General features: G+C 41.3%; 1 protein-coding gene across 1 annotated transcript in view; it reads left to right on the top strand.

Moving 5' to 3' along the window:
- LOC124594709 (PDF receptor-like) overlaps positions 1 to 5,319 on the top strand; it is a 397,833-nt gene extending 392,514 nt beyond the window's left edge. The window contains exon 13 of the mRNA XM_047133076.1: positions 5,316 to 5,319. Within this exon, the coding sequence (XP_046989032.1) occupies positions 5,316 to 5,319 (4 nt within the window). The remainder of the gene's footprint in view (positions 1 to 5,315) is intronic.
- Positions 5,320 to 14,876: the final 9,557 nt, after the last annotated feature.

Raw genomic sequence — 14,876 nt, 5'->3', positions numbered from 1 at the left:
GAAATTGTTTACTGAAGTGTTCAGTTCTAGGGAGTTTGGTCTGGGATATACATGCAAGTAAGACCAGGCGGAGAAAATTGTATGTCATTTTGGTAACCTAATGGTGCTGATTGTATCTCGTGATTGTTCATTTTGTACTGAACGGCATTCAGCATTAATTGTAAGGATGAATGAAAGTTTGATACCCGAAACAATGTGCTGTCTACTAAGTATGGCAGAATATCCGATTTTTCATACCTAAGTCATCTCGCGTATGATTTGAAAAGTAGCAACCGGTCACAGAACCACGTAACACCGCGCAGCAGGAGACGCGAAACGGTACAACGTTATACCATCAACTGAAACAGTATGACAGGCATCTGAAATAATATAGAATGTGTTATTGTTACAAATTTTCTCGGCTGAAAATAAGTAAATTTGTGCCATCGGTGGATCGTGTATTGAGGAACGATGGTAGAAATGTGTAATCGTGCTAGATACTAGGGATTTTAGGTATGGCATTCCGTAAACAGGGAGAGAATATCTCCGATAACATTGCAAGCCCTTGTCGTGGATGCCTGTTGTCTCACGGAGGTCTATGACCGGCTTGGCATTAATACTGAACAAATGATGAATCGTAGACACTCACCCTCACTGAATGATGAATCCTACTGTACTCTTATTTTTGTCAACTCGAATACTGATTTGCACACCACAGTGAAGGTATGGTCTCAGTGCAGTTGGTATGCTCCTACCTTCCTCCGAAATTTGATATGGCAACCAGGCTACAGCAGAGTTTACTGTTGAATGTGGACTCCATAACACGGAGAAATTCGAAATTTTCAGCATTAACAAATATTACCAGAAGTTTAATAACCGAAAAGTGACAGGCTAAAATTCTTTGCGTGACCGGAGATTGAACCGTAGACTTGGAGTCTATGAACAATTACTTTTTACAAGATAACTTGGTTCATTTTTGTTCGGTGGCTGAGGAAATCTATGACAAAACTAAAATGCAGAAATTTGGACGCGAATTTGGTAGAGCAGTTCGGAAAACTAAGGTATAATGTTAATGTATGTAATTGTTGTTTAGCGGTATGCACACTAAATGGGAGAACAGAGAGCTTACATTTTTTAAATTTATATATAACTTACCTGTTTATTAAGTCATCAGTCTTCTGACTGGTCTGATGCAGTCCGCCACGAATTCGTGATCTGCACCAACCCTACCATTTCGGAGAAAATTTTCCACACAACATCCTCAATCGTTGGATACATGCCAGTCCCTCTTTCCCTGGAGCTTTAGTCTCTGCAGCTCCCTATAGTACGTTGGATGTTATCACGTGACCTCCCAACACATGCCCTATCCTCCTGTTCTCTCTTCTTGTAACTGTTTCCCATATGTTCCCCTCCATGATGGTTGTACGGACAGGCTTCCCATTCATTACCTTATCAGCCCACTTAATTATCAGCTTCCATGTGTAACACCACATACCTATTCTTAACATTTTAACAAAACGTTTTTACCGCATTGTCCTACATGACCTGAAACTTAGGTAAAATCAAGTGAGAGGTAGATGGGATCAATCATATATGTCAAAAAAAGTTAATATCTCCATAGTGGACTTGAAAACAGGTTTCTCAGTAACGGTAGTAACGCCAATAAATTATTTTCAGGAATGAAATAAGTCTTTATCAGTTATTGAAATGTGTATCTATCAGTTAAACTAGTAAAACATCGGAATCAATATACTGCATAATCCAGATCGCGTGGGTTGTTTCTTGCAACCATTATTGAACTGCAGACAAAATTCACTGAGACGTTCTTATCAGAGAAGAGCTGAGTTCCAATAAACTTCAGGATGAGCTGATCACGTTATACGCATCAATAATGATCTAGTTGAGTTCTTTCACCATAGGAATTAACTATCGTTGTGTGTTTTTGGTACAACATGAACTTACTCTCGTTTTTTTTTTTTTGCGTGGAACATAAGTGATAGGAGTATACATGCAGCCGATGAGCTGCAAGTGATGTTCTTGAAATCAGGGATGTGAAGAATACTAAAGTGACACATGAAAATCTTTGTCAGTGTCGAAGCACTTGTTTCTATTCGCCGGTTCTACTGAGCAGTCGATTCACCTGTTATGCATCCCACGTATGCCACCTGGACTGAGTCAAAATCTCATTCTGAACCGATGGTCCGCTCCTAATGGCAGACTCTATCAGAGACTCTATCAGAGGTTTTGCTAACACAGATCACCGCTGCAAAAGAGCGATCCCAGGAATCTGTCCGAATGACCAGGGTCAGGAGATGCGCAACATACGATCTCTGTTCACTTTCTAGAACCACACCCTCAAGATTTTACAAAAGAACCTGGTCAATATACGCCAATGTCTGATTTAAATTGACCCAGGCGAAGAACTCCACTGATTCGCATGGCACCTTTTACACCATCCAACAGTTTCGTTTGCTTCGTTCTGAATGGAAGTGTGACTATCTCCATGTGAATACTGAGACCAAATATGCATTATCCACGAGTACCAAAATAAGAACAAATGCACATAATCATATCATACGGTCAAGAGGTGGGGTTACGTGCTACGATGCTGTCGACAGTCGATGCCATTAACTGAACGTCTACGTAAACATAAACATAGAACAGTCCTAATCAAACAACACAAAAAGTTAGTCCTTTCACTTGCTTATTCTATAGTTTGAAGGAATCAAACGGAAATATGGAACTGAACAACAAAGAAACACACTATTATCAGTAAAACTATTACGAGTACAATAAGCGTGACAGGAACGCTCTAGCCAGATTTTCTCACCCCTGGGAAATAGCTACACCTATCTTGCTGAACAACGCATACATTATGCCACTACTATTACCAGTAGTACTGTTGATACGGAGGGCATACAATGAGCAATGTATCACATTTTTTCTCGGCCCATTTCAGTTGAAAAAAGGCGACATTTGTGTTGGAAGATCGCGGAGTATTCTTACTTCAGCAATCTAGATTTATAAGATTCAGATACGTGGCAGCCCTAGACAGTGGCGTCTTCAGCGGAGGTGTGTTCCAAGCATAGAACTGTCAACGAGATTTTTTTGCCGAAAACCAGAGCATCGTAGATATTACTGGGCACTTGAAGAATGTGTACGGAGACCTGGAGCTGAACAAAAGCAGGACGAGTCGTAGGGCAACGCGTCTGTCACCAATGCATGAAGGTCGCGCAAACCTATCCGATCTCCCACGTATAGGTCGGCCTCACACAGCTGCGATATTGGAACGAGCGGACACTCATTGGTGGTGGTCGACGAATCACAATCAAATACAATCACTGCTCAACTGGACTTCTCGCTTGGTAGTGCTGACACTCGACCACCAGTTGAAGTAATCAACCGTGTGTGTCCGCTAGGTTACTCGATATCGAACAGAAGATCACACTGAACAACAAAGACCAATTGTGCGGAATTGCTTCCGAGTTACGAGACTGATGATGACAACTTTTTGTCGAACATCGTCTCAGGTGGTGAAACATTTCATCGCTTCGAAATGGAAACAAGACGGCAATCCATAGAGTGTCACGACAACAATTCGCTTCCGAATGATAAGTTGAAAACCGCACTCTCAGCTTGGAAAGTCACGGCGACGGTCTTCTGGGACTCAGGAGGCGCTGTTATGTTTGATGTCCTCCCTCATGGTGTGACGATCAACTCTGAAGTGTATTGTGTTGCCTTCAGGAAATTGAAGAAACTTCAGCGTATTCGTCGCTGCAAAAATACAAACGAACTGCTCTCTCTCCGTGGCAACGCAAGGCGTCACACAAGTCTGCGCAACCGAGAGGAGCTCACAAAACTTCAGTGGACTGTTATTCCGCTTAAACTCTGCATTTCGCACCTTCCGACTTACATCTTTTTGGCCCAATGAACCACGCACTCCGCGCCAAGCAGTATGTGTACGATGGGAAGGTAAGAAATGTCGTGTGACTAGGACCTCCCATCGGGTAGACCGTTCGCCGGGTGCAAGCCTTTAGAGTTGACGCCACTGAGGCGACTTGCGCTTGGATGGGGATGAAATGATGATGTTTTCACAGCACTACACCCAGTCCCTGAGCGGATGAAATCTCCGACCCAGCCGGTAATCGAACCCGGGCCCTTATGATTGATATTCTGTGTCGCTGACGACTCAGTTACCGGTGGCGGACAATAGGGAGGTAATTGTCACAACAAAACGTTGGCTCCGACGTCTACCAGTAGAATGGCACCATCTGATTGTACAGGCCCTCCCGTTAAGCTGAGGTACGGCCATCACACTGAACAAATATTATGATGAGAAATAGTCTTTTGTAACCAAAAGAATGGGGAATAATACGGCGTATTCGAATCGTAAATAAAACCAACCTCCTTTCAGAAGAAAACTTTATTGCGTTATTTATTGAACTCCCCTCGCATTACGACAGAAAGTACAGAACTTAAGAGTGATACTTCTTTCTGATGGACATAAAATTACATAACGAGAATTAATTGAAAGTTATATTGCTATATTGTTGGGATTTTTTGGAGACTGTGTTATTCCAAAGGCAGCACTGAGGCAATCTCGGGAAATCGGTCTTCCACGTTTACTTTTATATTTTATTCTTAAGTTTTGCAGATACGATTGGGATCTTAATTGATATTCATTTAATTTTCTCTTGAGTATGCATCATAGTTCAACTCATGCCTACAGCTAAACAGTCAACGTATAGGCAATGACACTTAGGTACTTCGGACAAAAAGATTATTGTGATTCTTGAGTTTCTCCCGGCGTATTTGATAATCAAAATATCCACGGGTGTACTGCCGGTCTATTGTTGTGTCGTACAGAGTTATTGCTAGCCGAAGAAAGCATTTTTCGTGAGCAGAATGTGAGACACAGGGAAGGAGGTAGTCCTATAAGAAATTGAAAAGTATACTTAAGGAGACTGCTTCTGGAAAGCAGGAAATATAATAACATCAAACGACGGTAAAATTTGCATGTTCCACTTCCGACCTGTAACATAGCTGACACTGCGATAACAGGTGATATTTACAATTAAGAAACGACGAAGACGTCACTAGCTTAAATATCTACAAGCATGCCTTCAGCGTGTATTCCTGAAAGCTTTGTTGGAAAATCTTTAACAACGAAACCATTCCGTTACTTGTAGTACCCTAAATTTTCATCACTATGTCGGTAACCGTCAGATGATGACACCATCTCGAAGTTCTAAGTTGGTGACAGACAAACATAATAAGTATTTTATCATATTTGTATGTGTTTGTCTAATATGTGATGTTCTCTTTGTTATTAATAGGTAAACACAGACTGAAGAAACATTTGAGAGGAAAACCTGTATCGGATTATACTAGTGACGGGCGTCAGCCACCTTCCACCTCATATGTGGCCAGTGTTACCAGCAGATGCCTCGCAGAATTTGGAGCGGCTGAAACTATAACTACAACCTCTTCTTCTTTCGAATAACCCATTTGCAGTGTACGATGAATCAAATTTGCCTACTCTCCATTGTGATAGATTTTCTTAGTTTCCAAATTTCCTTCATCCTTTTAGAGTGTTGTTCCCCTTCTTCTTGTGTCCCCTTTCGCCTAGTTGTTTTCGTTCTCTCCCGAAATTCTGGGTTTTGAACTGCCTTTCTGAAATGTGTTATGTTTTCTATTGTGGCTCTTGTAATTCCAGCGTTTTTCATGTCCTTTTCAGTCTCTATGAACCATGCGGGCTTGGTTTTGTAGCTATTGAGTAATGTGAATATCCGCTTGGTTAGTCTGTTGTTATCCATTCTGAATATATGTTCTTCACTTCCCCATTACATCAGTTGGTTTTACAGTTTTCAAGTTTAACTCTCCGTTTGGTCATAACCTGTATTCAGCATTATCGTTTCTTGTAGCACCCAGTATTTTCCTTCAAAGTCTTCTTTCGACCTTCTCTAGTTTCTCAAGATCTCCATTTCTTAGTGTGTTTCTGTCGCATACAGAGCTTCAGATCTGGCCACTGTTAGGTAGTGACTTAATTTCGTGTTACATAACGAGGATTTTTTGTTATAAACGTTTTAGGTCATATGAAACACTCTTTGCATTTTGTGTTCTCAAGTTTTTATAGCTGTCTCTTCTTTTGCATGCAACGAATCTGTTTTGTGTTTGTATTCTTGTCAACTGCAGTATTTTGAGGAGCATCACGGATATTTGTCATGAACTTTGTTTTTTCAAAGGATATTTGTAGTCCTACTTTGTTTGTTTGTTTTTGCAGTTCTCTTATTTGTTCTTGGGCACTGTCTAGCGAATCTTTAATCGATGCCATGTCATCTGCGAAGGAAAACAGTCGATAGTGCTCTGTTTGCATTCCTTCCTATTTGAATCTCTTTAGTATTGATAGCCTTGCTCCATTCCTGAACTACCTTCTCTAACACACAGTTGAAAAGCAGAGGTGACAAACCATCTCCCTGTCGGACACCTCACTTTATTTCAAATGATTTTGAGAGCTCCCCCCTAAATTTTAGTTTCGATTTTGCATTTGTCACTGTTGCTTTAATTATTCCAGTTGTTTTAGTTTAGAGTCCCAGTTCTTTTAAGATATCAAACAGTGTATTTGACTCATAGGCTTCTTTAAAATCCACAAAAGTAATTACATATTTTAAATTCCTGATATTCCTCATTTCCATTATGCTCTTTAAGCTTAATATTTGTTCTGCACATGACCTTCCCTTCCTAAACCCAGTTTGATACTCCTCTAGTTATTTTGTCATGTATTTCTTCTGCTCTTTTTAAAAGCACCTCAGCCAAGATGGGTCACTGGCGAGAGGCAAATTCCCTTATAATTTCTAAGGTCTGTTCTCTTCCCTTCCTTTATATAGTGGATATATTAGTGCAGATGTCCATGCAGATGTCTATAAAAACAACATTATATAGCAAATAAGAATGAGAGGGCCACCACTGGGATTTGCAATTGAAACGAAAACATTTCTTTGTATAATTATTTACATTACTTGATTTTCTTTAAACAACACTTGATACGTAATAACTAATAGGGTAGAGCTATTGAATGCACTTTTACAGTGCGACTAAGCTACACAAATACGGCACAAAAAATGACATTTTAAAACCTTTTTTTAATGACTCCAGACCCGCCTACAACTTTCAACTATTGGTTTATTCTCATTACCATATTATAGGTTGAGCCTTAAACTGTTGCTGACTACACAAAGTCTAAATTATGTACACGAAATCATTCGTTTTGTTTTCAGTGGTGTCATAGTAGCCTCTTGCTACTCTTGTATTGACACAACGAGTTGAAAATTGCTGGCATTTATTCAAGCGTTTCAAAAATTAGCAAATACTGAGGACCCAAATTCACCGAAAATACTTCACTAATTTATCAGATTCTCGAGAAAATATATGAACAGTATTCAGTAGTCGACTACCGAAGACTACGCGGTGAATTTGTCTCCATACAGTCCTACTCGCAGCAGACTCTTTACTGCACCGGAGGCGATGTGACGTCCGTTTGTGAAACATTTGTGGTCCTCCTGTTCGGTAATGTATGTAAACATCGCTTCTGTAGTATTGAAGATCTTCTTTAGAGCTCGCCAACTAGAAATCTTGTACAATCAACGGTATGCTATGATCCATGTCTATTGTACCGATTAACTCGCGACATGTTGTCTTGATGACCACGCACCTATCTGTAACAGACAGTTCAGATATTAATCTTGCACTCGCGCCATATAATTAGTACGTTAATGAGCAACAATCACGCGTCACGCATGGCAAATCTTCAAATAGGTACTATCTTTCCCGTGACTTCGTTCCACTGCGTTTAGTTTTGCCGGTCCAGTTGTATGAAGACGGCTGAGTGGAAGAAAGTTATGAGAGCAGAAAGGACGGTACCCTTCCACGCTGCCCAGACGTAATGTACACAGTGTTTGACTATTATGAGTACAAACCAAAGGGGCGAGTAGAGAATGGTGAAAAAGCAAGTAATCACAGTAAACATAGGTTTGGAAAACACTGGTTTCCCCGATACGACTGAGCAAATGCACATCTGTTGATTCCCTGAGATCAAAATTGAGGACGAACACCTTACGATACACATGTTCAACGTGGTCACCGTTCATGTGACGGCAAGCTTCAGCACTTATGCTCATCAGTGCCCATGCATGGTCAAAAGTCCCAGGTGTATGTTGAATGCTTTGACAACCATCCACTCTGCATTCCAAGAGTTAAGCGACACTACCAACAGGGCTGCGATAAACTAAAGCTTTTGAATATCCTCACAAAAACATACTCATCTCTATTCAGGGGACCTGACAGGCTATGATATTGGCGAACCGCAAGGAAGAAACTTGTTGCTGAATGCTATTTACCAATATTTAGGAGCTAATGGCTCTACTCAGCAAAGTAGTGCCCTCAGACGAGGGCAGTTTATCACTTTGTAATGTACGCCAAATCTTCAGCATTTAGAAATGAAAGTAGCCTTAGACATTAAGACAGTTACGACACTGGTATGGCTGCCCTTGTGCGTTTGTTGCGACGGGGAAACCACTACTTTGTGGACCTATGTGTGTTACGAGTATTTCCTTGTTTCGCCACCTTCTACTGTCCTTTTACATTTGTGCCCATTATAGTCAAAAACCCTACATTGCTATAATTGCTTCTTACACTTCCAATGAGATAAAGCAGTAGTAATGCTATTTCATCCCCCATCAGAATATGGCAGGATTTCAATTTACCATCATTACTCCAACAGTATCCATTTCTATAATCAAAGACTATATATGGTATCACTGCAACAAAGTGAAGAAAAATGGCGCCTGAAGTTGCAGGATAAAAGACTTGACTATGAAACGGCAATATATGGCGACTTTAAGAGTTTAGTTTGATACCTATTTGTAATAGGCTATATATGAGGTAGTTTGTTGCAGTGTTGTTGGGCCTAGTTGTTACAGTGTAACAACGTGAACGGTGTCACCAAGTGTCTAGTAAATTCTAACATTAAAACTACTATTCATTGAGTTATTTCACAGAAGTGTCATATAGTCATCACTGCGCGACAGAGTAGGTTAGTATGTATCATCAGCAGAAAATGACGAACGTCTGTACTGCAAGATTATGAACTTTACCACACCAAAGAGATGCTATAATGTTTTGCTGATTTTAAAAAGTTGCAAGCATAGCAACCCTCGTTTCTTACTGCTATGAATGTTCCTTAACTACTGTTCTGTATGCATCGAATTGTCGAATAGTTTCGATTGTGTTATGCTATAAGTCAGTCCTTGACAATAACACTTTATAATTTGTAAGTTAGGCCAGTAGTACCAACCCATGAGCCACATGTGTTTTGTAAATAATATGGACAAATATTGCTTCCTTAAAAATGTGAACAATAATGGAACTTCTGTCATTGGTAATTGCAGATTAACTTGTAAGATATATCAGTAGCGACAACATTCCAACTTAATCTATTGATTTTAAATGTTGTTGAACAAGTAACTTAAGGCAGTATTGCCATATGTGATCAGCTCTGTTATACTGCACATCTTCATAAATTTAGATAAATAATGCATAGATATGACTTTGGTACAGAGATCCAATTTTTGAGGGATAGTTGTTCATCAGTTGATACGCCCACTAAACCCGCTGCTTAGGATTGTGGAAAGGGCCAAATAAGGTTGGGGTCAGTTTCGCCTTAAAATTGTAATTAATTGTATTTTAATAACACATTTACAGTCAAAGCGGCACATAGCCGAACCTTTACAACTACGTATTTCAAAATGAAATTCTTTCACGGCCGCCTCTGTAGGGGCTACAGTCTGGAGCCGAGCGACCGCTACTGTCGCAGGCTCGAATCCTGCTTCGGGCATGGATGTGTGTGATGTCCTTAGGTTAGTTAGGTTTAATTAGTTCTCAGTTCTAGGCGACTGATGACCTCGGAAGTTAAGTGGCATAGTGCTCAGAGCCATTTGAACCAAACTGAACCGAAGGCCTCCAAACAAAAAATCTTGAAAATCATCATGATAAAAATTCAGTTGAAATAGCAAATAAAATAATTAAAACATATATGGTATCACAGTTAGGCTGGAAGCCTCAAGGCAAGAGTGGCTAGACAAACATAAACAAGTTGCATTACAAACGGCTGAAAGCCCACAACCAAATTTTCAAGATTTTAAAATAAAGTGCCATAACCTCTCAAAGGCAGAAGGCCGAAATGTTAAAAATTGAAAGGCAATTTTAAGAAAAAGATTCCAAGGTTGAAGGCCCACAATTAATTTTCCGAAATTAAAAAAAATATAACCACAAGCCTTAAGTTTTAAGTAGGTACAACCAAACTAAAAGAAAAGACGACACAACGGCCATAACCTTTTAGCAAATATCCACTTGCTAGAATTCAAACTTACTTACATAAAACACACTAAAACCAAGAATTTTTTAAATCACTGGATATGGTAGATTATAAACCGAAAATGAAACACCAGTGAGAAAGCCAGTAAAGACAACAACACTCACAAGCCTCCAGGGGGTCAGTCTGCCCTCGTTCACTTAGGTGAGACAGGTGGTGAGCCCAACTATGCTTGATCCATCGGAACCCAACCAAGGGACAATCACGGACCGACCGACAAACGACTTGCTTGCCACTAATCGGTACTTGAGAATTTAAACAAAACATATATTATGCTGTCAAAGCCACACACCGTGTTGGACAGCGACAACAGGCGAGGAAAGGACACTGCCTGAAATTACGTAAGTGGCCAGGGCAGGTAGCAAGGACACTAACGGCCAAAAGGCAGAAAATTCCGCTGGTGCACTTGAATTGTAGTCAACCAATATAGTTAATTCCACCGCATTTCAGCAATACAAACACTCGGTGTAGCTCACAGGAAAACCGCTCCAACAGCAAACCACCGAAACAGATCACACAACATGAATGGACGTGGCTTGAGTACTTAAAGCACCACTTAACTTTAACGTACTGGGTCGCTGAACCACGAAGCTCGTAGCGATCGGACAGTTCCACACATGCTTCGGCACTGCGTAGGGACCGGCAGCGGACCCAGCCGACTGCACCGCTTGGAGTAACTAAGCACACACGCAGACAAATCGGGAGTCGATGCACGTACACACACACACACACACACACACACACACACAGGCGACTCATGAACGATCGGCAAGTCAAAGCGCGTCGTTTGGTAGGACGACCGACCGACGATCCACCAAGACTGTGGCTCGGCTCAAGTTATGCGTGGCGGCAATGGTCGGGCGAACGATGTTGACACGGAGCTCAATGCTCCAACCCGACTGCGCTTGTTCCGCATTGCAACTCCCCGAGTGGCAGGTCGGGACTGCACTCCAGACGCATTCCAACTGACTGGCAGCCCGAACTCGTGAGCCGAACTCCTTACGACAGACAATGAATGGGAAGTAATAGCAGTCGAGCAAAGATACTACGACAGGGGATGTATCGATATGCGCTGCTAGCGCCGCTCCTAGTCAGCAAAGTAGAAACTCAGTGACAGTAGTAATTTAAATTAACGTAGTGAGATGGAAGTACGTTAAAAATAGGCTGTAAAATACATGATGGTGGGAACACGAGCAACGCATGGAACAACTGTCTCTGGCTGTATTTCAAATCTATACTTGTCTTCTACGAAAATATACAGTTTAAGTGATTCGCCATATTATAATTCTCATCAAAACCAATTTTCTGTATGGTTTGTTGTGTTTATTGGTCTGAAAATGAGAAGTCTGTGAGTGGAAATTAATCACAGGTCATTTTAAGGCTACACTTTTTAAAATAAACCTATTAGCGAGTCAATGACGTTAGTTACATTTTTCTTCAAGCATTAAGTCAATAAAAAAGGTCACTTGGGCTACCTTCACTAACCTAAGTCTTATGACCATCACTTCTTCCTTGGAACTGGCAGTCAGACTCAGCCTGTGTTGGGTTGATGGGTAGGATTGACATGAGTCTTTATTTTGTATGCAGTCTATATTTAAAAAATTTGATTTGCCATAGGCAGTAGCACCATCCAATGTGCCCACCATGAAGTCTGGAGTCCAACTGACCTAGTACGCAGTACTGCCACCAGAGAGCACTGTCGTCTCATGGCTGTATGGGGGAAAATGGCGGGAAAAGGGCTCAGTGTGTGTCCAGCTGCTAAAGAGAGGAAGGAATGCACTTTACTTAATTTGGAAAAAAAATATTTAGTGACGGATATCACGTAGTTTACTTATTACAGTTATACAAAACACTCAGTTTGACGTGCTTTGTGTCTCAATACACAGCCTACATACCTGCAAAGTACTCGTAAATCGCCGAAATAATGCAGTATACTGATATACATACACTGAACCAACTCGTAAATTGCCAAAATAATGCATCTATAACGCTCTGCAAACACAATCAGTAATTGTTAACTGTCGAAATAATGCATTACACAGTCTACAGATCCACAAACTACTCGTAACTCACCGAAATAATGCAGTGCACCAATGTACAGACATGCAAACTATTCGTAAATTGTCGAAATGACACACGTAAAATGCAATGAAACACGCTCATTATTTATAAACTGTCGAAGGAATGCATTGCACAGTCCACAAACAAGTTCACAAAATAATGCAACAGACATGCAAACAACTCGTAAATTGTCAAAAGATAATGCATTTGTGTAACACTATGCAAACACGCTCACAACGCTTAAACAGCCGAAAATAGTGCAGTGCACAGACACTCATGCACTTGAAAATACGTTCGAACTATCAGTAAGAAATCCAACTTTGGCATATCAATGAACTCTTCCCTACAGAGCTGCAAGGTGCACACACTGGGTGCCTCGCTAACGTCGGTCCCATACTCGATATGCTTCTGGGCCATCTACGCGTGTTTACCATTGTTGAGGCGATACCTTTCTACCTGCAGTTTAGGGAAGACCTAATTGCCGAGCGACTTACTGTCATAGGCGCAGATAAAAGGCTCTCAGTTTTATACTGACATCACATGCCCATATATATAAGAGACAAATCTACTCTTGGAAATAGTAAAGTACCATGGAAATAGTTAACGGTTGCTTTTGTAAGAGCTCCAGGGATGTCTTAGCTTGTCTGCATGGAAATTCTTGTCCTAACAGGACCCGTTCATGAAAATAGCCCAGAATAACGCCGAATGTATTCATCCGAATGGTCTTAATGCGGCACACCATCCATCGCGTTTTACCCTTCTTGAAAATCCTGCTTTCAACAAACATCTCTGAAACGACAACGTTCTCACCGCTCTCTAGAGGCTCCTATGTCCCAGCACAAAGGATGTCTTGTGAATGAATGAATGGAGCATTCTGATTGGCTCTTACTTAATTTACCCGCCAAATTACTCATGCTGCCGCTGTGGAAGAACTGTCCACCTTTTTTTCTGCAGATGACACTTTCAGCAGCCAAACTAACTTTACAGATAGCCATATTGCACTGACAGTTAAGCCCTGAAAAAGTGGCCTACAGATCGTCAAATACTGAATGTCACTTCCTCAGTTTCACTGCTCTGCCACTGACGACGAAAGCCTGAATTTTTCAGTATGAAGCAGATCTCCACGTACCATGCCGATGTAGTAAACACACAATTCGTATTCTGCGCCATACAAAATCACCACTTTGGCATCCTGCGTACAGCTATCGAGCATCATACACTCGTACATACACCACGAAGTCAGTTGTACAGAGGCTGTGTCGGTTCCCTTCGACACACATGCGTTACTGTTTCTGGCCCATACCCGCTTGCTTGCTACACCCATCTCCAGACTCTGGGATTACAAGAACATACTTATTTTCACATGATTCACCAGAATATCATAGTATTTTCGCGATACTTTTCGATATCAAGCACAAAGTAGTATGCTACCGATCGCTTACACAGTATAATTCTGAATATACAGGCTGGAAATTATTTCTCTAGGGACCCGAAACCTTAGCGAGTTGCAGCGTGCTGTAAAGCACTGAGTAACTAGAAACATATCCCATCTATGAAGATCTTTACGTGAAAACTCGAGAAAAATACAGGAAACTGATATTCACACTCGCGAATACCGATGTCTGTGATGTAATAGTTTCCAAATCACCCTTAAAATCTAAAAAGTTAATTAAAGTGTTTCTCACATCTAGAGAACCAGCAGATGTGTGTCCCATCTGTCTTTCACTAACTACATATGCACATCGCAACAGATGTTGTCTCAACCAATTAAAAACAGGAAATTTGCAGAAGCTGTCAACCGCATAATTTACGTTTACGTGGGGAGGGGGCGGGGCGGGGGGGGGGGGGGGAGGGAATGGTCCAGAGCAAACACATGCCGATATTGAATCTTCTCAAATTTCCACACAATCACGAAGGCTGTCCAACACATACTGACAATTAGTTCGCTATTCAGACATCTAGAAGATGACACAGATCAGGTAAATTCCTGCACCCCAACAGGCCTCTCCATTCGGACAGCTACTGCTGTTAGCCAGAAACGTGAATCATTCCCTTCAAAAGCCGCCACCACCACGTGCCACGCACCCCCAGCCAGACTCGACCTTCTCCCAGTTCCCATGCTGTCTTTTATACTAAACTGTGTTGCCGGAGCAGGCTTCAATCGGCACTTACATTACACATCGTACACTGTTGACTCAGTTACGACAACATGTCCCCATTTCCACTGAATGGTCAAAATACCGTCCTGTAGCACTAACTCAGGTCACTCTGTTTCTACACGGGTTGTAGATGGTTGTAGACACAGTATTCTCTGACTTCTGCTCTGTTTCGACTTGAACTGAAATGATCTCATGCGCAAAGCTGCAGGAATAGCAGCAGTTGCAAGAGGCGTAGGGACTGCCTAAAA

Source organism: Schistocerca americana, chromosome 2 (assembly GCF_021461395.2).
Source record: "Schistocerca americana isolate TAMUIC-IGC-003095 chromosome 2, iqSchAmer2.1, whole genome shotgun sequence".
NCBI classification, from domain to species: Eukaryota; Metazoa; Arthropoda; class Insecta; order Orthoptera; family Acrididae; genus Schistocerca; species Schistocerca americana.
Note: the sequence above shows the minus strand (reverse complement) of the source record. Positions and strands in the feature narration are given on the sequence as shown.